General features: G+C 41.2%; 2 protein-coding genes across 2 annotated transcripts; both read right to left on the bottom strand.

The window, feature by feature from the left end:
• Positions 1-677: 677 nt before the first annotated feature.
• On the bottom strand, positions 678-22089 carry LOC102417703 (interferon-induced, double-stranded RNA-activated protein kinase-like). Its single transcript, XM_023748658.1, has 9 exons — positions 22060-22089; positions 21942-21976; positions 17715-17837; positions 13339-13434; positions 9752-9932; positions 6183-6311; positions 2890-2991; positions 1060-1113; positions 678-976 (listed from the first exon to the last, which is right to left on the bottom strand). Coding segments are annotated over exons 2-9 (810 nt in total). The 5' UTR covers positions 21944-21976; positions 22060-22089; the 3' UTR covers positions 678-853.
• LOC106694336 (60S ribosomal protein L27a-like) lies at positions 19238-19730 on the bottom strand. The gene has a single exon (XM_014450000.2). It carries the CDS (start codon positions 19727-19729, stop codon positions 19283-19285), a length of 447 nt encoding a protein of 148 aa, XP_014305486.1. The 5' UTR covers position 19730; the 3' UTR covers positions 19238-19282.
• Positions 22090-24522: the final 2433 nt, after the last annotated feature.

Below are 24522 nucleotides of genomic sequence, written 5' to 3'. Positions count from 1 at the left end.
GTAGTTTGAGGACCCCTGGCCTAAGCTCTTGTTCTTATATAGACCATACATTAAGCCACCAGTCAGGGCGCACTGAGTACATTAAGCCCCATTCCTTCCCATTCCACCCCACAAAAGGAGTGAGTGCCCAACTCTGCAGGAGTTGCTGTTCTCCATTGTGAGAAAGCCCGGCGGGCCTCTTTCCCTTAATAAAGCCTGTAATCCTGGTTTTCAGCTCCCGACTGGTCTCTCATTAAGAAACATTGATGAGAGAGAAACATCAATCAGCTGCCTCCTGCACACCCCACACTGGGGATGCTCCGGCAAACAAGGTACATGCCCTTCACCAGAATCAAACCTGGGACACTTTAGTCCGAAGGCCGATGCTCTATCCACTGAGCCAAACCGGTTAGGGCTCAATAATGTTTCTTTCTCTCTCTCTCTCCTTTCTTCTCTCTAAAAATCTTTTTTTTTTTTTTAAGATGAAGGTTTCTGCTGAGCAGCATTTGCCTTCTTGTATTTTAAAATATATTTTTATTTGTTTCAGAGAGGGAGAGAGAAACATCGATGAGAATCATTAATTGGCTGCCTCCTGCACGCCCCCCACTGGGGATTGAGCCCACATCCTGGGCATGTGCCCTGACCTAGACTCAAACTGTGAGCTCCTTGTTCATAGTTCAATGCTCAACCTCTGAGAGACACTGGCCGGGCTCTAAAAATCAATTTTTTTAAAAAAAGGTGTAAACCTTTATGCTAATGTATTAAAAAATTAAGGGAAAATGAAAATAACAGGTAAATATCATCAATATTCCCTAGCAGATTTTAGACAATTACAGGAAAATCGAACATCAGAAGTGCCTTTTTTAGAAAGGCACTAATATGTGTTTCGCCTTTTTTTCTTTGGAACATTATTCCACTCCTTCAAAGTCTTCAGTATTTCAGATGTTTTAGGTCGCATCTTGGGGTCAGTCGCAACTAATTTCTGTAGGAGAATTTTCTGTAATGATAGAAAGACTCATTATGAAAAAAATAAAATAAAACATTAAAAAAATGAAATTCTGATTATTTTCAAGTGCTTACTTCTTTGTCATTAAATATATCCGAGACATGGCCCTTCCTTAGATCTTCGAATATCTGAAAATAAGACATATGTATATATATTCATTAGGAAATTTCTCACTTGGTAGGAAAAACAAACTTAGGAAGCACCGAAGCCTGGAGATGCCCTAAATCTGAGACATTTCCAGATCTTTGGAAAGTCTCTTCAGCCAAGAAGTAGCAGGACTCCCCGCCCCCTCAGTCCCCCCGCCTCATCTAATAGGCATCTCTGACAGCACAACATGCTGCAGTGTTAAGAGCATCACATGCCTTATCTCCCTTCATCCTCCTGGAGCACTGTGCGACAGCTAGTTGTTTCGTTACCGTTTTACAGAGGAGAAGGCTGTTGACTCCAGGTGCGTCCCTTTTCCTGAGCTACAGCCTAGGATGTCCAGTCGCCTGATGCATGTAGTGGCTCCCCACCGCCTTCTCAACAAGCCCACATTCCTGCCTTAATTTACCCCAACATGTCTATCCAAACCCATCAACCACCACTGCCATGTAACTTATCTACCCCAATAAAAATATCAGACTCTGCCTAATAACCCCACACACACCCTGCACGTTCCTGTCTCCATGCTGGAATCACCTCCTTTCTACTCTGTACTATGAGAAGCCAACCCAATCCTTCAGAGCCCAGCTTCAATGCCTCCATAAATCTCAATCCCGACAGCTGGGAATGATCCCCTTCTAGCTGCTTCCCAAAGACTCCATGCCTTCTCCCAAAACATTTATAGCCCTCTCTCACAGTAGCTTCCCGAGAACAAGGCTTATTCGTTTTTATAATCCTCGTAGCACGTAGCACAGTGTCTTAAGCCAAGCAGGCATTCAAAATGTTACGGATTGATTCAAATAGGAATAAAGAGCGATGGTTTAATAAGATGCACACACCTTTCAAAAAACCCAAAGTTTTTGGTCTTTAACAAAAAGGGTGTGTTGTTTGTTTGTTTGTTTCTTTATTTTAATTTTTCAATTACATATGACATTCAATATTCAGTCTCAGCACAGCTTTTCCTTTATATCTTTAGTTAGACAAGTTCTGTTACGCTAGTCCTCAGGGGTGGCTGTTCTGTAATTTAGTTGTAATTTTGATGTAGTGGTGGGAGGAGGTGAGGACAACATCTACCTACTCCAACATTTGACCAGAACTTCTAACAAAAAGTTTTGGTTGCCCAAACATGAAGGAGAGAAAAGCCATATTTCAATTGCAGCCAATGTTAATATGTTCAGGCCCATCATTACATGAGGCAATAAACTGTCTACAGTAGCACTTTGAAGATGATGGCCAATAATTTATTTTTTTAATCCTCACCCCAGGATATTTTTTCCATTGCTTTTCAGAGATAGTGAAAAGGAGGGAAGGAAGGGGAGAGAAACAGAGGAGAGAGAGACATTGATTGGTTGCCTCCTGCATGCGCCCTGACCAGGGCTCGGGATCAAACCTGCAACACAGGTACATGCCCTGGACTGGGATTTGAACCCACGACCCTCCGTTGCACAGGCTAATGCTCTAAACACTGAGGAACACCGGCCAGGGCGATGGCCATTAATTTTTGTTCCTAAATTCTTTCTGTGAGCCCAGCTGGTGTGGCTCAGTGGATTCAGTGTCGACCTATGCACCAAGAGGCCATCAGTCCGATTCCAGGTCAGGACACATGCCTGGGTGTCAGGCTTGATCCCTAGTAAGGGGTTGTGCAGGAGGCAGTTGATCGATGTTCCTTTCACATTGATGTTTCTATCTCTCCCTTTCTCTCTCTCTAAAATCAATAAAAACATATCAAATAAATAAATAATTTCTGTGAGATTATTTACCTTATATGTTTCCTGACGACTGAGAGGTATATAAAGAAGCTCTGAGAGAATTAGCCCTAAGGCAAAGATGTCCACTTCATTTCCATATTCTACTGAAGCGAGCTAAAGAGATCAAAATATATTTACATTTGTTATTCACCTGATAGAAACACCTGTGCCTTCTGAAGCCAAAAAAATAATAATTTGACTAAAACATCCTATATAATAAAGAGCTAATATGCTAATTAGACCAGACTGTGAAATAACCTTCTGGAACGACCTTCCGGAACAACCAGTGGCAGGGAGTGGGGCCGTGAGGCAGCCAGGGCGGCTGCGAGGGCAGGCCGAGTTGGCAGCCGGGACTGCGAGGGTCAACCCCTTCCATGCATTTCGTGCATCGGGCCTCTAGTATTATATAACAGTACTTTTTTGTTAGCAAGATCTGTGGAGTCTGACTGCCCAAGTTCAAATCTTTGTCACTAAGTAGCTGAATCACCTGTGTAAATTCACCAACAACATGGGAACAATCCCAACCACAAAATGGAATAACAATAGTTTCAACCTCAGAGTTTGATTGTGGGGTTAAATGAGATGGGGCAGCTGAAACAGTTAAAATAGTTCCTAGCAAGCAACTTGCATGCAAATGTTCATAGAAGATTTATCCATAATATTCCATAACTGGAAGCAATCCAAATGCCCATCAACAGGAGGATGGATAAACAGATTATGGTATACAGGCATACCTTATTTTATTGTATTTCACTTTATAGCATTTTTTAGAAACATATTTTATTGAATTTTACAGAGAGGAAGGGAGAGGGATAGAGAGTCAGAAACATCAATGAGAGAGAAATATCAATCATCTGCCTCCTGCACACCCCCCACTGGGGATGTGCCACAACCAAGGCACATGCCCTTGGCCAGAATAGAACCTGGGACCCTTCAGTCCGCAGGCCAACGCTCCATCCACTGAGCCAAACCAGCTAGGGCTTGCATTTCACTTTATAGCATTTTTAAAAACTAGATCAGAAATCCATTCAGAAACACTTCGTTGTGATGTGGGATAGCAAATAATATTGTTTTCCCAAAAGACGAATAAATTCAAATTTATTTGCAAAATGCTGTTTCTGGTTTTTTTTCTTTTCCCTATTATTGCCTCACCAAGTACTGGAACATTACATGAACTTACTGAATAAAGCAGTGGCAGAATTTGAGAGAACTGACCCCAATTTTGAAAGTTGTTCTACTCTAAGTAAAATGCTATCAAACAGCATCACATGCTACAGATAAATCATTCGTGAAAGGAAAAGTTAATCAATGCAGCAAACTTCACTGTTGTCTTGTTTTAAGAAACTGCCACAGCCACTTCAACCTTCAGCAACCACCAAACTGATCAGTCAGCAGCCATGAACACGAGACAAGACCTTCCAACAGCAAAAAGATTACAATTCACTGAGGGCTCAGATGATGTTTAGCAATTTTATCAACGAAGTATTTTTTAATTAATGTGATATGTTGTTGTTGTTTAGACACAATGCTATTACACACTGGACAAGCCACAAGATAGTGTAAATAACTTTTATATGCACTGGGAAACCAAAAACTTCATGTGACTTGCTTTACTGCAATACTCCCTTTATCGCAGTGATTGGAACCGAACCTGCAATATCTCTGGGGCATGCCTGTATTCATACTAGGGGATAGTATTGCTAGTACAGCAACAATTAGAGGTTCTCCCATAGATATCACTTTGGGTGAAATAATCAAATGGAAAAGAATACATACTGTGTGATCCCATTCATATGAAGCTTAAGAACAGGGAGAACTAATCAATGGTGATAAAAATCAGAGCACTGGCTGCCTCTGGACGGTGAGGAGGACTGACTGGAAGTCAGTGAGGGAGTTTTCATGGGTAAGGAAAATATTCTCCTTCATAAGCTTGTGGGCTTCATAGGTATATGCTTTTGTCAAAACTAAAGAAATGTATACTTAAGATCTGTGCATTTTGCCCTCCCGGTTTGGCTCAGTGGATAGAGCATAGGCCTGCGGACTGAAGGGTCCCAGGTTTGATTCTGGTCAAGGGCACATGCCAATAGGAGGTGTGTAGGAGGCAGCCAGTCCATGATTCTCTCTCATCAATGATGTTTCTATCTCTCTCCCCCTTTCCCTCTCTGTAATCAATAATAAAATTAAAAAAAGGTCTGTGCATTTTATGCTATTTAAATTATTCCTCAATAAAATCTTCTTTAAATTTAAAAATCACTGAGAAAACCAAAAGCACAATAATGAGTGATTTAAAAAAAATATTCTGAGGGAGACATTGTAGGATGCAGGAGATCTATACATATAAAAGCCAAGCAACTGTAAGGACAGAATGACCAGAATGACCAGTCACTATGACGCGCACTGAGGCAGCCAACCAGCCTGATCGAGGCCCCAATTATCCCCCAAGAACCTCCCGCAGTGCCCCCGCTGGCCCCATCCCGAATCGGCCCCCCATCCTCCTGTATCCTCCCCACCCCCCCCGCAGCCCCGGCCCCATTTGTCCCCCAAATTCATGCACCGGGCCTCTAGTATTCAATAAACCGGGAGTTAAAAGGGAGCCATTAGCTTCTTAATTATCTTCTACTTTCATACTCCACAAAAAACTTAAATGACATTTTTATGTCAGATGGAAAAATTATGATACATTATTGAGTGAAAAAAATCAAGTCACAAGAGAACATTGTAGTATTCCAGTAAAAGTATAGGTATGTATATTTTCATCTAAAAAAAAGTCTATGTAAATACACATTTGTGTTTGTATATTTTTATAACTCCCAGAAAACGATCTAAAAGGATAGACAACAAACTGAGAGCATTGGCTTGCAGACCAAAGGGTTCCAGGTTTGATTCCGGTCAAGGCCGCATACCTGGGTTGTACGATCCTCCCCAGCCCAAGCCCTGGTCGGGTTCGGGCAGGAGGCAACCAATCAATGTGTTTCTATCACATTAATATTTCTGTCTTCCCCTCCCTCTTCCACTCTCTCTAAAAATCAATGGGGGTAAAAAACCAATGGAAAAATAACCTCAGGTGAGGATTAAAAAATAATGATAATAAATAGATTTTAAAAAAATAAAAGGATAGACAACAAACTGTTGTTAGCAAAGTAACGATTACAAAAAAAGGTATTTGTATACACCTTCGTATAGAAGTATATTCTATACACTTCTGTACTGTTTTAATTTTATCGGTGGTGTCTATTATTTTTATAATTTCTTTAAAATGAAAGAAATAATAAAAAAAATAGAGAAAGAAAGGAAAGGGACCAAACCTGTTCAGGGCTCATGTAGAGTCGAGTTCCCTGGTCTTCTGTCCGCTGTTTATCATGTTTCTGGAATGTTACAAGTCCAAAGTCTCCAATCTTTATTTGTTTTGTATCTACTAAAAATATGTTACTTGGCTACAGTAAAAGAAAACACAATATTTAATTCATAAGTACCACTCTGACAGATTGGCATCACATATCCAAATCATATTTAGCAACGGCTATTGTTTAGAAGTACTTACAGGGGTGGGCAAAAGTAAGGTTACAGTCGTTCACATGGAAAATAATACAATAATTTGTAAGTAATAGTACAAGAATAAACAGTTTTGTGTACTCACAACTGTACACCTACTTGTGCCCGCCCGTGTGTAAGGCATTTAAACTTACACAGGTAGCCCAAAATAGAAAAATTAATATCACAGGTCTTTAAAATGCCAGCTGAGGAAGCTGGGACTTCTCTGTCAGCAAAGAAAGCTTGGGCAGAGCTGCCTCCAAATATCTGAAGAGCTTTAAGTGGAAGATGGATTCACCGTATGGCCCCATGAATAAATCCAGGCTAGAGGGTAGAAACGGCCAAAAGATTTGCTTTAGTGTAACCTAAATATACTAATAGTGGGGTTCCAAAAATGAGAGTCCAAGAGTTCCCTATCCCAGGAAGACAGAACTGGACATCATCCATTTGGTGGAAATGTTGCAAATATGATATGGGGATCGAAGTAGGTGCCCTTCTGATCCCTTCCAACGTTGAGATTCTTAGACTGGGTCTCTACCCAGTAATGCTGCAGGATATCCTGTGCACAACTTCTCATGGGGGCTTCTTGGATGTCAATTTCTCTAGGCCTCTGGCACCTTCTTCAAAAACATTCTCCCTCTATCCCTGAAGGCATACCAAGTTAACTGGAAGCTGATAACGAGCACTGAAGTATATTTCCCATGTGACTCTGAGCAGATAAGGGAGGGGTGTTCATCCTATTCCACAAATTTATAGAAGGTATTGACCAAATTTCTAAAGACCATGAAAAGAAATTGTTATTGAGGAGGAAATTATTATTTTTCTATTGTTGAAAAAGATAGACTTTCAATACAATGATGGGCTGTATATTCACACACAGACCTCATGACCTAACAAGTATGAGAGGGCCGAGTAAAGGCACTGAGAGGGAAGAGACATCAGCCCAGGGCAGCTGAAAGAGGAGCTTCTAAGAAGCCTGCCAGAAAAGGTCCACATACAAATTAGCAGTTGGATTGGAACAAGCAACAGTGAGACTGGAACCTAGCACCAAGAATACAGATGGAAAGCTGTGCATGTGTGTGCGGTGGGTGTGGAGAAAAAGATGTGCCAATGCTAATTCAAGTAACAGTGCAGGAATATGTTGGGTCTGAAAGCGCAGCTGCTAGTCCCACACAAGGCTATCACCTGACTCTGAGAAACAGGAGGTTACATTTACAGTGCTCTAGAAGCTGGCTAGGACTGTGTAGTAAAATATCAGATTGCTTATTTACTGTTCATTAAAAAGAAAAATAATGCACCATTGGCTTAATCAGTTATAGTAACTTAGCAAAATCTTGCGTTGTAGAACATAAAAAAGAGTGCCAATTCTATATAGGAGGTACAGGAATCAGGTCTGAGGCTCAGAGGATGACCAGAGAGCCTGGGCCTAAGGGGACTGAACCTCCAAGATCCATAAGCCCTCATTCCAGAAACGTCTATGTCCCTCCTCAGTGCCTTTGGTTTAGTTCTTAGGATTCCAACAGAATGTGGTGAACACTGGCAGGCTTCACCTAAGAGGAGCTTTACTGGATAAAGTCCCCTCTCAGGCAAAGCCACCTGCAGCTGGTATTTTGCTAGACGTCACTAAGAAACGTGCATGCCTTCGTTTGCACCCTATTTCGGATGTGAGACAGCAGACAGTGTAGCAGTGAAGCTAGAACAGTTGGAGAAGATGAAAGAAGGCTCAGTAGTATTAAAGCCTGACCTTGGAGCCACTGCAGTGATAGAACAAACAGTCTGCAAACAGACACAAGAAAAGATCAGGCCACGACCTGGGGCAGGGGCCTTGCGGGATACGGAGAGGTGCAGGAGAAGGCAGACTCCAGTCTGCACCAGTCAGAATTGCACTAATCCACCCATTATGTGATTAATACCCATACTTCTGTATTTTCTTAAAAATTACTGCACAAATAGATCACTGTGCTTGGTTTCTCATGTAACGCTAAGTATCATTTATTCCAAAGTGAAGGTATAGCTATTCTAAATATATCTTTTTGAACACGGTCTTTATTATGTTCCAGCTTCAAAAAACACCTTCAAATATTGTTAAAAAGAGATATTGGAACCAGGTGGACTCCAACATGAAGGCATCAGACATTCAGCCACTGGGAATGCATATCATTTAGGGGCCCAACAAACTGCTATCTACATAAGTGCTTATTTCACTCAAGGAAACACTTGCTTCATTCCTCATTCCTGGACGTTTCAGATAGGTGGGCTAGCAGATAGCACCATGCATATGGACGAGGTGCTTCTGCCTGATGCGGAGTGATCTGGAAAGGCTTCATAAAGGAGCTGGGGTAAAGGGAACAGGCAGAAGAGAGTCCCATGCAAGAAGGTGAGCAAAGAGACAACGACAGGATTCCGCATGACTTGTCTGGGATGAGAGTGGGTACATCACAGGGCACAGAGTATGGGGGGAGAGACTGAAAAGCTGTTCTGTCTCTCGTCCCCTCATTGTGGTGAGATGCAAAAATGGAAAACTGCTCTTCTAGGCCACGTAGGATGCTAGAAAAACAGAAAGAACAGAAAGAAGAAAATACAAAGGTTTGCTACAGGTTCCAAGGTTTGGATTACTACAATTTTCCAATCATGGGGCAGTGGTGTCCAAATGCCAAAGGAAATTCTAGATTCTGGACCTAGCAGCTGTGACTGCCCTCAGAGTAAAGGCTGAGAGAGAGTAGAATCCAATTCCCAAAGTCACAGTCACCAGAGTCCTTCTGCCTCTCAGACAAGCCCAAGTAGTAGGAGGCACAGAGACAGAGCAGCCAGCTGTCTGTGTCAGTCACGAACATTAAGTGCATGGAACGTTCAGTGTTTGCAACTGGAGTGACTTTCAGCCAGATAGCACCAGAAGTGAATGGGCTTCTTCCTGTAGGGCTCAGGTTCTTTTTTAAAAAAAATATATATTTTACTGATTTTTTTACAGAGAGGAAGGAAGAGGGATAGAAACATCGATGAGAGAGAAACATTGATCAGCTGCCTCCTGCACACCCCCTACTGGGGATATGCCAGCAACCAAGGTACATGACCTTGACCGGAATCGAACCTGGGACCCTTCAGTCCGCAGGCCGACACGCTATCCATTCAGCCAAACCGGTTATGGCAGGGCTCGGGTTCTTGACAAGTTCACCCGCCCTGGAGATCTTCTGAGTAGATCTAGGGAATGAAATGTGTGACAAGTTCTAGATCCATTTGCACTTTAGAGGATCAGAGATATTGCTTCACGATGGTCAACCAATTCTAAAATCTGAAGAGATGGATTTTTCAATTATTAAATTACGTTGATCAATTTTCCACTTACCTTAAGGTCTCTATGAATTAACCCTTCTGAATGTATATAATCCACTCCAGTTACTATTTGCTTAAATAATCCCAAAGACAAATCTTTGTTTGGAATCTCCCCTCTTCTGATCTCAATCCAGGCTTCCAATGTCCCTTTCTCACAGAATTCCATTTGGATGAAAAGGTACTTCGGCAATGATCTGGATATAAAATTCAAAGAGAAGTAACAATAAAAATAACTTCATAAAAAATACTAATACATTTCTTTCTTAAAATTGTAGCTTCTCTTCTTTTTTATCTTCACCCGAGGATATATTCTTATTGATTTCAGAGAGAGAAGAAGGGAGAGAGAAAGAAACATCAATGTGAGAGAGAAACATTGACCACATGAACCAAGGATTGAACCCACAACCTGGGTATGTGCCCTGACGTGAAATCGAACCAGCAATCTTTCGGTGTATGGGATGACGCTCCAGCTAATTGAGCACAAAACATGTCTCAAAACAGAAATCTAAATAAGTAAATTTAAATCACAATATAATAAACCTTTTTTTATTTAAACCTCAGTTCCCAGATGTCCAGGGCGTTATTGGTTTAGCTAATTCATAAAGTATAAGCCTGTCCATCCTTTAATGCTGAAGGTCCTTGATCACCTTTCTAAAAGATAGGAAAGGGAACATTAATACAATGGAATTGCAGAAAACCAAATCTCATTATTATATAAAGTAATTTTTAAATATTGCAATTCACCCTCAATATAACGAGCATCATTTTGTGAATAGGCACCTAGAGATGAGGAAATGAGTTAGGCACTATCCTTATTGTCATGGGATGACAGTTGAATAGGAGAGAGGTAAAGGAAAAAAAAACCTAAAACAATAGCACAAGGATAGGTACTCTAAAAGAAGTGCCAACACACTGCTATGAGATATAACTGGGAGGACAGATTTTGCTAACCATGTTTTCTTTTTCAGCAATACGTGGGCCTCAATATTAACTTATATTCTTTGAACATACGTTGGCTAGAAGACAGAAAGAGATAGACAAGAATTTGCTAAAAGCTGAAGTCCCAAGTGCTGCCAGTCAAGAACTCCTAAAACTGATGATAAAGTTCTCAGTACATTGACTGGGCTGGTGGCAGGAGATGATGAATGAACAAGCCCACAATGGCCTTGGGATTGCAGTGAGAGGACCATCCACAAGAAACACTGGGTGACTTCCATCTTTTGAATCCTCCAGCCCTTTGGCAGTGGTTTAGTTGAGACAAAACATGAGTATGCAAGGTGAAGTGCCCCTATCACCTTAAGCTCATGGTCTTAAAATTATTTTCACTGCTCTCCAACCCACTGTAAGTGGTGTTGTGGCATTTGAGAGAGACTCTTTGATTGCATCTGGGGGGCCTGAGAGAGGGAAAGAAAAGTGCTGGCAGCTGAGGAGGGACACTCCAGTTGCAGCATCTACATGTTCAAATCTCCTCCTCAAGACTGTCTCTCCAGCCTCAACTGAAGTCGGTGCATCTATGAAACAACAAAGTCAGGAAAGCTAAACCTGAGATTCTTTAAGCTACCTAGGAATAAGCTTAACTAAAGTGGTAAAAGACCTCTACTCAGAAAACTACAGGACGTTGAAAAAAGAGATAGAGGAAGACATAAACAGATGGAAGAACATACCATGTTCATGGATTGGTAGAATCACCATCATTAAAATGTCCATACTACCCAAAGCAATCTATAAATTCAACGCACTTCCCATTAAAATACCAATGGCATATTTCACAGATCTAGAACGAACTCTCCAAAAATTCATCTGGAATAAAAAAAGACCCCGAATAGCTGCAGCAATCCTGAGAAAGAACAAAGTAGTGGGATCTCAATACCAGATATCAAGCTGTATTACAAAGCCACTGTTCTCAAAACTGCCTGGTACTGGCACAAGAACAGACATATAGATCAATGGAATAGAATAGAGAGCCCAGAAATCGGCCCGAACCTATATGCTCAATTAATATTTGACAAAGGAGACAAGAACATACAATGGAGCCAAGACAGTCTCTTCAATAAATGGCGTTGGGAAAATTGGACGGATACATGCAAGAAAATGAAACTAGACCACCAACTTACACCATACACAAAAATAAACTCAAAATGGATAAAGGACTTAAATGTACGACAGGAAACCATAAAAATTCTAGAAGAATCCAAAGGCAACAAAATCTCAGACATATGCCGAAGCAATTTCTTCACTGATACAGCTCCTAGGGCACTTGAAACTAAAGAGAAAATGAACAAATGGGACTACATCAAAATAAAAAGCTTCTGCACAGCAAAAGAAACCATCAACAAAACAACAAGAAAACCCACCGAGTGGGAAAACATATTTGCCAATGTCATATCTGATAAGGGCCTAATCTCCAAAATCTATAGGGAACTCATACAACTTAACAAAAGGAAGATAAACAATCCAATCAAAAAATGGGCAAAGGATCTAAATAGACACCTTTCAAAAGAGGACATTCAGAAAGCCAAGAGACATATGAAAACATGCTCAAAGTCACTAATCATCCGAGAGATGCAAATCAAAACAACAATGAGGTACCATCTCACACCTGTCAGACTGGCTATCATCAACAAATCAACAAACGACAAGTGCTGGAGAGGATGTGGAGAAAAAGGAACACTTGTGCACTGCTGGTGGGAATGCAGGTTGGTGCAGCCACTGTGGAAGACAGTATGGAGTTTCCTCAAAAAACTAAAAATGGAAATCCCATTTGATCCTGTGATCTCACTTCTAGGAATATATCCCAAGAAACCAGAAACACCAATCAGAAAGGATATATGCACCCCTATGTTCATAGCAGCACAATTCACCATAGCTAAGATCTGGAAACAGCCTAAGTGCCCATCAGTAGATGAATGGATTAGAAAACTGTGGTACATCTACACGATGGAATACTATGCTGCTGTAAAAAAGAAGGAACTCTTACAATTTGCAACGGCATGGATGGAGCTGGAGAGCATTATGCTAAGTGAAATAAGCCAGTCAATGAAGGAAAAATACCACATGATCTCACTCATTCATGGATAATAGAGACCATTATAAACTTTTGAACAATAATATATACAGGGGCTGAGCTGCCTCACACAGATTGTCAAACTGCAGTGGGAAGGCAGGGGAGGATTGGGGGGCAGGAGGGAGGGGGGTAAGAGATCAACTGAAGGACTTGTATGCATGCATATGAGCATAACCAATGGACATAAGACACTGGGGGGTAGGGGAAGTCGGGGAATTGTCAAGGGCGGGGGAAAAAAAGGACACATATGTAATACCCTTTGTAATACTTTAAGCAATAAAAAAAAAATGATAAAAAAAAACAACACCTGAGGACAGAAAAAATGACTTGAAAAGAAGTTTCGAGCAAGGAAAGAAGGAAGGAAAATATTATTCTTTGACTCCTTACCTGCAGAATGGAGATAAACAGTGTCTCAAATAGTGTCTGCTTATCCTTTCTCATCCTGTTGTGATTATTAAATATATTAATGGCCCACATATAGCCAATGACAGTTTCCTCCATCATATTATGTCTACGAGAATTTTTCTGTTAGTTACCTTTTGTTGTAATCTTCTCCAACCCAACTATTATAGTAGCGAACAATATTTGGATGACTAAGCATTGCCAAAGCCTTTACTTCACGCTTTACCTTCCTAGTTAAAAGAAACAAGGAATAGAAGGGGTCAGTATACATCCCTGATAACAATAACAAAACACCTCCTTTATCTGAACAGTTGCCATGATTCCCACACCCAGAGTTTTAGAATGAAGGCCAAGAGCCCCGCAAAGGAAAAAGTGAACATACAGAAAAAACATAGCTGTTTTCACTCTCAACACAAAAGAAAAAATGGTGACAAATCATTCCAAAGGTCAGACAACTTAAAAGTCATTGGTAGTACAGTAGGTCCTGGATTTATGTTGGAGATCCGTTCCTATGGTGCGACGTAACACGATTTTCTCCGTAAGTAGGAACCCACCTACATAAGCACCTATGTCACTCACATGGAGCACAGACACAGCAGTGATGAAGTGAAACAGTAAAAAAACTTTTTAAAAAAGATAACAATTCCTGACCTATACTTGTGGTAAATTAAAAAAAAAAACATAAAGCACATATGTACATATGTCAAAATGACGGAACTTCTTTTTTTTATTAATAAATGGGAGATGGCAATGGAACCATGAAACGAATTACGTTGAGTCCGACGTAACTGGAGGACTGTCTGTAGTCTTTGAAATGCCAATGATATAATTATGGTAGCTAATTCACACATTATGTCTTATTTAGACTTGTGCTAAAGTCACTTTGAGTTTCAAAAACAAACCCCATTTGGGCAGCCTGGTTAGGTAACCCAGGCAGTAAGAAGGGCCTAATTCGGAATTTCCAGTGTGTGGCAAAGAAACACAAAGGAGAGGATCCAGACAGCGAAATGGAGACTTTGCTGTGCATGTGGGAGCTTTACAAGGATGTGTAGTCAGGAGTGTAGACAATGCTATGCTCAATGGAATAAACAAATCTGAAATCTCAAGTATGAGAAAAGATAAGCAGACATTGTGCAATTTCAGTATTTATTTTAAAAAAAATTATTTATATGACATACAAGTTGTAAAAATAAAGAGAAGTTACTCATTATTGACAATCCTAACACAATCAGTTATTACTTGGAGTTATTTATCATTTGTCCTTATATTTTTATATATTTGTAATTATAGTGTACTAGAGGCCCGATGCCTGAAATTCATGCAAGAGTAGGCTTTCATGCCCTAGCTAGTTTGGCTCAGTGGATAGAGTGTCAGCCTGCAGGCTGAAGGGTCCCAGGTTCGATTCCAGTCAAGGGCACATCCCTGGGTTGTGGGCTTGATCCCCAGTAGGGGGCATGCAGGAGGCAGCCAATCAATGATTCTCATCATTGATGTTTCTATCTCTCTCTCCCTCTCCCTTCCTCTCTGAAATCAATAAAAATATATATTAAAAAAAAGAGTAGGCCTTCGCAGCACAGCAGCTGCCTTGATCTCACGCCTGCAGCCCCAGCTTTGTCCAGAAGGTCGCCCGAAAGGAAGTCCAGAAGGATGTCCGGTCTAATTAGCATATTACACTATTATTATTACATAATAAAGTTCCAGTGCATGAAATTCGTGCATGGGGTGTGTGGCAGGGGTTGTTCCCTCAGCCCAGCCTGCACCCTCTCCAATCCGGGACCCCTCAGGGGATGTTGGACATCCCTCTCGCAATCCAGGACTGCTGGCTCCTAACCGCTTACCTGCCTGCCTACCTAGTTGCCCCGAACCACCCTGCCTGCCTGCCAGCCTGATGCCCCTAACCACTCTCCCCTGACGGCCTGATCCCCCCCTTACCACTCTCCCCTGACAGCCTGATCACCCCATTCTCCCCTAATGGCCTGATCTCCCCTAACCACTCTCCCTTGCTGGCCTGATCACTTCTAACCACTCTCTCCTGATGACCTGATCATCCCTAATCACCTCTGCCTCGGCCCCCACCACTGTGGCTTTGTCCAGAAGGACGTCCAGAAGACATCCGGTCTATCCTGTCTAATTAGCATATTACCCTTTTATTAGTATAAATATCATTCTATTTTCACATGTTATCTTTACAATTTTCCTTATTGACTTACAATCTGCATAACTAACACGTATAAACTTTTTAATTTTTAGTTTTAGTCTTAGTTAATCATCACCTGAAGATATTTTTCTATTGATTTTTAGAGGGAGTGGAAGGGATGGTGAGAGACAAAGAGAGAAACATCGTTGTGAGAGAGACACATCGATTGGTTGCCTCCCACACAGCCCCAACCAGGACTAACAATTGAGCCTGCAACCAAGCTATGTGCCCTTGACCAGAATGGAACCCAGGACCCTTCAGTCCGAGGGCCGATGCTCCATCCACTGAGCCAAACTGGCTAGGGCATAAAAACTTTTTAATGTAATATTTCAAAAGTATATTAAAAAAGAGTAAATAGTATAACAAACCCTTACCTAGCCATCACCCAGATGAAACAGTTGTTAATTTCATATGTACCCTTACCCACTTCCTCATCTTCCCCTGTATTATTCTGAAGCTACTTTCCATATCTAAGATTTCATGTGTAAATATTTTCAGCTTATAACCCTCATTTTTAATGACTGTAAAATAGCCACTGATCGGGGAAGAGAAAACAAAACATCTTTAATCATTCCTTTATTGTTAGATATTTTGTGTTTTCTAATTCTTCACTATTATAAACAACACTGTATTTATATCCTCTTACATGGTTATTTTTCCCTTAATTTGGGCAATATCCTTAGAATAGGTTTCTAGACAGAAAATCCTTAAGTCAAAGTGTATAAACATTATTATGGCTCTGGATTATTATTTCCAAGTATATTTTAACTGTGTTCTACCAATTTATGAAGCCACTACTAATGTCCCCTAATATTGCACCATGATCATCTTTAACTATTTCCACTAAAAAATTGCTACTGAATGGAAGGAACAACAATATTTCATTCTTGTTAAGCAAAACAGTGAAGAAAGAAAAAGCTTGTTTTGATGCCAAGAAGGCATAAAGGTGTTTCCAAAGCCAAGCAAGGTACTGTCCTTGGACAGGAAGTAGGTTTGATTGGGATGAAGAGCACCTAGGACTCTGACTGTTTCTCCTTTGCTCAGCCCACTCTCCCTATCTCTTTTCTACCTTTTCTGCTTCTCTAGTCTTTGAAGGATCAGTCTGGCCAACTTAGACGAAGTAACAACTGCCAGAAAACAAGGCAGGAGACGAAACTAGAAAATCTCAAAGGTCACCTTGAGCTAAATGACTCTATAACTTGCGTTCTCATCAAGACAGCCTTAACAGAATTGTGGTAGGCAGTTAGACCTGAGCAGAGGAAGGAGTATGGGCCAGGTACAGAAGGTCACTAAAGGGAAAAGCCTTGGGTGCCTAGAAAAGAACAATTGTAGGGTGACACCTTGCCCCCAGGGTGACCTTTCCTCCTCCTAGCATATTGCTGGTCATGCATTTTGGAATCCCTAACCTTTCCTCCCTAGAGATAACATCTAGGCCTCAGTTGTATTTCAGCTCCAGGCCCAGAAAAGCAGTAAAACCAAATAAGTGATCTCATGGCTGACCTCAGGACCAGCTGCATTGGCACTGACCAATCTATCAGTGGAGACCTTGACCTTGAAAGGACACACCTGGAAAGCTGCTGAATATTCTATTAAGATCTCCCCCTGGGACCTTCCCTAAAATCTCCACCCTTAAAACCCTTAGGACTGAGGACTCCGTGAGCTCTCCCTCCCAGGAGCAGGCCTGCATCTTCCCCTCTCCCTCCCAATCCCCATCCCCATCCCCCCAGCGTGTTACCATTACCTTCCTAATTTCCAAACTTCAAGGACCCTTCCTTTGCCTCTATCACTTGTTTCCTAATCCCATTTCTTCTATGAATTACTTCTTCCAACTCTGTGATTTTCTCTCATAGTTGGAGTCTTGGCTCTGTATTCTTTCTTAGCCAGAACTCAAGTACCGAAATTGCTGAACCAAGGTCCGGTCGGATCCCGGTAGTCTAACACCTCATGCTCTGAGTAAGCCAAGCTCCTGATGATAGACTAAGATTTTAAAAAATATATATATTTTTAATTGATTTCAGAGAGGAAAGGAGAGGGAAAGAGAGATAGAAACATCACTGACTGGCTGCCTCTTGCACACGCCCTACTGGGGATCTAGCCAAAACCTGGGCATGTGCCCTGATCAGAAATCAAACCGTGACTTCCTGGTTCATAGGTCAACTCGCAACTGAGCCATGCCGGGGCCAGAGTAACATTTTTAAGGACTGGGAAAAAGTAAATAATATACTCATGAAGAAGACAGATACATAAAGAAGAATAATACAATTCAACGTATCTTCTTATTTTAAAAAATGAAACAAAACATTTGCTACTTACTCGTTATTGTATTTAACACATTTAATAACGTAAGTCGTCCCATCAAGTCTGTGTTTTGCTTTGAAAACACTGCCATATGCACCAGAGCCAATTGGTGCTATTTCTTCAAAATCCTTGAGAAACCTTAAAGGATAAAAGCCACTGTTATTCTAAGATCCAATGCTAGCTGGCCCCCACCCCTTCCACTCTCCCTTAAGGCCACTGATGAAATGGACTATATAACAAACTTGGCTCCCCACTTCTGAATAAGAAGGGCCCACTCCACACACAAAGGATCGTTCCTCCCCCACCTCCTCTCAACACAACAGATCATCCCTGGAAGACACAGGCAACTCCTGGCTGTGCAACTGCCATGAGAAAGAATCTTCTCACAAGCATAAAATTTTAGAAAAAAAAGCACCATACTGTGTTCCACGGCTACCATCAAGCTATTATAAGAGAAATGAGCAGGTGCTCAGGGCCAGCCTGGCTCGTAGACCTCTAATTCCATCATGAGGACCTGCCAATTCTACTTCTAAAACGTATCACTGGTATCGGCCCACTTTTCCTGTCTGACATCTTCACCCCAGTAAAAGCTTCCACCAGGCTCCTGCAGGACCTTGCTAACCGGACTCTTCACTTTCTCTCCTCCTCCCCTTTAATCATAATCCACAGAGTAACCAGTATGATCATGTCTCTTTATTGCCTAACAGCCAATAGCCTAGCTTTGCATTCAGCAAAAAAATGGAAAGTCGTTAAATGGCCTCCATGGGGCCTGTGATGGGGCCTCTGCTCCCTCTCCAGCTTGTCCCCTGGCACAGTGCCCATTTTCACTGCATTCCAAGCACACAACCTTCTCTCTGCTCCTTGAACCTTCACGTCACCTGTCCTATCTTCATCTTCCCACCTCCCTGTGCTGCCTCATCTTTCAGGCCTCTGACCATAGTTTGTAATTAGACTTTTTCAGGTAATTTTCAACCCCACAAAACTCTATGAGGGCAAGAACTGTTCTATTTGTTCCTACTATAAACCCACTGCCAATGCCCAGCACAGTGCCAACTATATATTAGGAAGTTATTTGATAGATGTGGATTCTTTTTTTAAAAATATATTTTATTGATTTTTTACAGAGAGAAGGGAGAGGGATAGACAGTTAGAAACACCGATCACACCTCCTGCACACCCCCCACTAGGGATGTGCCTGCAACCAAGGTATATGCCACTGACCAGAATCAAACCTGGGACCCTTGAGTCTGCAGATCGATGCTCTATCCTGCAAAACTGGTTAGGGCATAGATGTGGATTCTTTATTGTTTTTTTTTGTTTGTTTATTTTAGTATTGAATTTACTTTTTTTTTTTTTATCATTCTCACTTTATAAATGAAAAGTTCAAGTCAGGATCAGTCCAGAGGTTTCTTTCTTCCTCAGGGAAGTTTGCAGAGGACCCCAGGCCTCGATACCCTAACTCCTAGAACCTGTTAGGGAGGTTTTGGAAGTACAGGTAGGGAAGTATAGATGCCAAAGGACCTACACTCAGACCAGAAGACAAAAGTACTTGGACATTTTAATGAACTCCCCTCCATGTAGCTTCAAGCTACCAGGACACAGGCCCCACCAACACCCTTAATCTTCTCCTCAGCTCCTCTGCTGAAGAACTTGGCCTTCACAATGACAGGCTGCTTTGGGAGCTTTCCCTTCCCCAGAACTTTGTAGTAGCCTGATCGCACCACATCAGTGATAGGAGCAGCTCCAGTCTTGCTTTTGGCAGCATTTACCCGTGTCTGCTCACTGACCAGGGTCCACAGTTTATCAAGGTTGACTGTTGGACAGAAGCTCTGGTGCCTCTTTAAGTGGTAATGCCTCATACCGACTTTCCCAAAGTAACCTGGGTGATATTTGTCAAAGTTGATCCTTTGATGATGCAAGCCACCAGCATTCCCGCGGCCCCCCGGGTGCTTCCTGTGCTTGCTGATGCGGCCGTGGCCCTGGCTCACATAGCCCCGAAGTTTGCGGGTCTTTCTCAGTCTGGATGGCATGTCGGCGGCCAAGTTGCAAGAGCTGAATTTACTTTTTAAATATTTCAATTTTTTTTAATCCTCACTGCAGAATATTTTTCCATTGATTTTTATTTTATTTATTTTATTTTTTATTATTTTTTTAAAATATATTTTATTGATTTTTTACAGAGAGGAAGGGAGAGAGATAGAGAGTTAGAAACATCGATGAGAGAGAAACATCGATCAGCTGCCTCCTGCACATCTCCCACTGGGGATGTGCCCGCAACCCAGGTACATGCCCTTGACCGGAATCGAACCTGAGACCCTTCAGTCCACAGGCCGACGCTCTATTCATTGAGCCAAACCGGTTTCGGCTCCATTGATTTTTAGAGAGAGTGGAAGAGAGAGGAAAAGACAGAGAAATATTGATGTGGGAGAAACACATTGACGGGTTGCCTCCTGCACACGCCCTGACTAGTTCCAGGCCTGGGGAGGAGCCTGCAACCAAGGTATGTGCCCTAGACCAGAATCGAATTTGGGACTCTTCAGTCTGCAGGCTGATGCTCTATCCAGTGAGCCAAACCAACGAGGGTCCTTTATTGTTATTTTTAAACTTATTTTCAATGTTCTTTTGTTGCAAATAGGCCTATTTTCTTTGAACCCAAACAGGTGATCTACCACAAAATACACCTTTTTTCAAAGTGAAAAGTGGAAAATAAAAACAGATTCAAGTGGTACTATTCTAATTCTGGCAAGAGTACTTTTGGGGGTGGGGGGAATCACTGGTTTATAGGAATATTTGCTTTCAATATTAAAAACTTCCATAGATCTCAGAGAAACCCACATAAGCATCACATAGATCTACATCACCACATTCCATTTAGATTTGTAGAAACTTTACTTTGAGATACCATGATCTGCTGTGGGCCTGAATGTGCCAAAATATTTAACTGTTCAGGTGGAAATACTAGTATATACGGCCTGTCTGATGTACAACAGTTCCTTATGAAACTTTTTTTTTTTTTTTAAAATATATTTTATTGATTTTTTAAAAACTTCCATAGATCTCAGAGAAACCCACATAAGCATCACATAGATCTACATCACCACATTCCATTTAGATTTGTAGAAACTTTACTTTGAGATACCATGATCTGCTGTGGGCCTGAATGTGCCAAAATATTTAACTGTTCAGGTGGAAATACTAGTATATACGGCCTGTCTGATGTACAACAGTTCCTTATGAAACTTTTGTGGAATAAACAAACATATCTCTAAGAAAATTCTGTTTTACAGTTCTTTCTTACCACTCATCCACAATATGCTCGCTTACAGGGGAGTCAAATTTAGGTGCCAAATTTCTAAATATTAAAGAAAAATGTAAAATTCAAACAAAATTGAAATCAAATGTAACTTGCTTACAGTGGTTTTATGCAATGCACTACGCTTTTTTTAACTTTGCTTCACTTAGCATAATAATCTCCAGGTCCATCCATGCTGGACCTGGTAAGAGTTCCTTCTTTTTTATAGCTGTGTAGTATTCCACTGCATAAATGCACCACCGCTTTTTCATCCACTCAGCTACTGATGGGCACTTGGGCTGTTTCCAGAGCTTATTACTAGATTTTTTATATTTTGAATCAACATTTGATAGCATTTGATCCTTTTATTTTTTACCTGAGTCTACACCATTTCTACTCTACCTGTTTATCTGGAGAATAATGCACTTCTCTTGAAAATCTCTCACCAAGCCCACTTCCCTTAATCAATTACTCTAGCAAGATCCCCATAGGCCTTTATGTCTACAGTGTAGAGTGTGCGTACAACAATTTCTCTGCATATTTAAAATTATTTGTTTGTACATTCAAGCTTTTTGTGATCTTTAACCATGCTCTCTACTTTTTTAAAATATGTCTTTATTAATTTCAGAGAATGAGGAAGGGAAGGGAGAGAGAAATATTCATGTGAGAGAAACATCAATCAGCTGCCTCCCACACCCATCCCCACCAAGGACTGAACCAGCACGGGAAGGTGTCCTGACTGGGAATTGAAACCGCTGTTTTTGAATGCACAGGACAACAGTCAACCAGCTGAGGCATACTGGCCAGGGCAATGCTCTCTACTTTTGAAACCCTACTCAAATAAGGATATAAAATACTCTACAAATACTGGAGTTAATAAATAAGGCTGACAGACTACGTCTGAAAGAAAACCTCATTTCAAACTAAATTCAATGCATAATGGTACTCACATTATCACGTCCTCCAAAATTATTTCGAGACTACTCTATAAGAAAAGAAAACGAAAAATTGTTTCAAATGATTAAATCAATTCTATTGCTTTTATCCTTTTTTTTTTTTAATTCTCACCCGAGGATATGCTTTTTTGTTTGTTTCACTTGTTTTCTAAAGAGAGAGGAAGGAAGAGAAAGAGACAGTGAGAGGGAGAGAGGGAGAGCTGGAGAGAGAGAGACAGACAGACAGACATCAGTGTGAGAAACATTGATTGGTTGTGCCCTGACTGGAGACTGAACCCACAACCTAGGTATGTGCCCTGACCAGGAATCAACCCTCCACCTTTTGGTGTATGGGATGACACTACAACCAACTGAGCCACCTGGCCAGGGCTCTAGTGCTTTTTCTTGCTTTCTCTCCTCCTTTACTTCTAGCAGGTTCTGTAACCACAGTTCTTTGTCCATAGCTCATCAATCTTTGTACTCTTATCAAACCCTGCTACCCAGTTTACTTGCTTATATCAATGTTCTCATCTATTATAGCAACCAGACAGATATGGCCATTGTAGGGCATGTTCTGAAGAAGCACTGATTCTCCCGGTACAGAAGATGGCTTCCCTGCTGATCCTCTGGCCAGCAAAGCTCAGCAAGAAGGCGTGCATCCCATCAGTCACAGTGCTAATCACAACACAGATGGAGCCCAGGTATCTAGTTTAAAACAGTTCCCCCAAGGGTTTCTGATCTGATCACCAGTTAAAAACTGCAATGCTGATATTTCATTTTTAGTACAAATTAGTTTCAATATCTCTCTCAAAAATTAATGCCACATAACTACTTTCATTCATATTCACTACTATTCTGGTAGATTTTGTGGATTTCTTTTTCAACTTAAATATAGTGATACAGAGTGGGGAGCATCAGACTAAGTTTCTTGTGCTCATATCACCCGCCAGCCTCAGTATTGCATGATGACTACACTACAGAGTAATTTAGCCATCCTGTTCATGAGCAAGATTTTTTTCTAATTTCTTCCTATTACATCCAATGTTGCACAGAATATTCTTACACCTGTTTCTCTATGCACACATGCATGTGTTTCTCTAGGAAATATCCCCAGGAAGGGAACTCCTTGGCATTATAGCATGCGCACCCTCAACTTTAATACATGTTGTCAAATTGTTCTCCAAAATGGTTGTGCTGATTGCTACTTGCACCAGCAGTGTGGGGCCCGGTGCACAATATTAATGCACTGGAGGGGGGTCCCTCAGACCAGCCTGCAACCCCTCACAGTCGAGGATCTCTTGGGAGAGTGGGACTCAGGCAACTGTCGGACAGCCCCGAGGCGTCCTTAGGGCTGCCACAGAGGTGGGAGAGGCTACTGCCACCACCACTGCACTTGCCACCCAAGCCCAACTGCTGGCTGGGCTTCTGTCTGAACAGGGCTCCCCCTGCGGGAACACACTGACCACCAGGGGGCAGCTCCTGTGTTAAGAGTCTGCCCCCTGGTGGTGAAGGCATGTCATAGCGACCTGTCGTTCCATCGTTCAGTTGATTTGCATATTAGGGTTTCACTCTATAAGATAACTGTTACATAGCTTTATTAACACTTAGTATTGCCAGATTCAAATTTTGCCAAACTGATGGGTTTAAAATAGCATCTAACTGTTCTTTTGAATTGCGTGTCATTTCATATGTTTCTTGACCATCTGGGTATCTCTTCTCTGAAATTTCTGTGCCGATCGTTTGCACATTTTTCTACTGAGTTGTCTTTTTCTTATTGATTTGTAGTTACCTATAAATAGGATAACTTTTGTAACACTAATCATCACCACAAAATTTATCTTATTTGTTTCGTTTTTTCTAAGATTAGTTCTGATTTTTTTAAAAACAGAGGCAGAGCTATATGAATGAATCTTTTAGTTACTGTTCAGCTGATATAAGATAAAAAGAAAGATCACAGGAATATTTGAAAGTATGAAGGCTAGTAAGGAGAGAAAGATGGATGTGACAAGTGGGAGAATTCTACATGTGAGGGATGTGGGTTCATAAAGAAAGAAGAGAGTCAAAAACACCAAATATTATTAGTTAGTGAGAGCACAGGAGATAAAAATAGAAAAATTGGGTTGAAGGTCATTTTTAAATGAGGAAGCACAAAGGGGATTCAGACTAACTAGGAAGTTTGGAGATGAATACTGTACCTCAGAAGATGAAAGAACATTACTAACTCTGTCACTGTTATCATTTCCCTCTGATCCATTTCGTGAAAAGCCACTTTCAGAGGATGATTCAGAATTACTAGAAGAAAAGGGAGGAACTATTAGTTTATGAATTCTGTCTATTTTTGTTGATAAGTAACTTATTTCCCTAAATTCTTTTTAAACAGTAAACATTTTTCATAAAAATGTGCTCTTTCAGGCAGCAATTTGAATTTCTTAAATATCACAGATGTCTGTACACACTTACGGTGCCATCGATAAGCTGCTCACACAGTCACTGGGCCCAGCCAGGGGAGCGTAGGTGGATCCTGAATCACCTTTCTGGAAGAAAGAGAGCCCCTCAGGGGGTGTAACTACAACTAAGTGCTTCTCCACAGTGGTTC

This window comes from Myotis lucifugus, unplaced genomic scaffold, assembly GCF_000147115.1.
Source record: "Myotis lucifugus unplaced genomic scaffold, Myoluc2.0 scaffold_1631, whole genome shotgun sequence".
Taxonomy (NCBI): domain Eukaryota; kingdom Metazoa; phylum Chordata; class Mammalia; order Chiroptera; family Vespertilionidae; genus Myotis; species Myotis lucifugus.
Note: the sequence above shows the minus strand (reverse complement) of the source record. Positions and strands in the feature narration are given on the sequence as shown.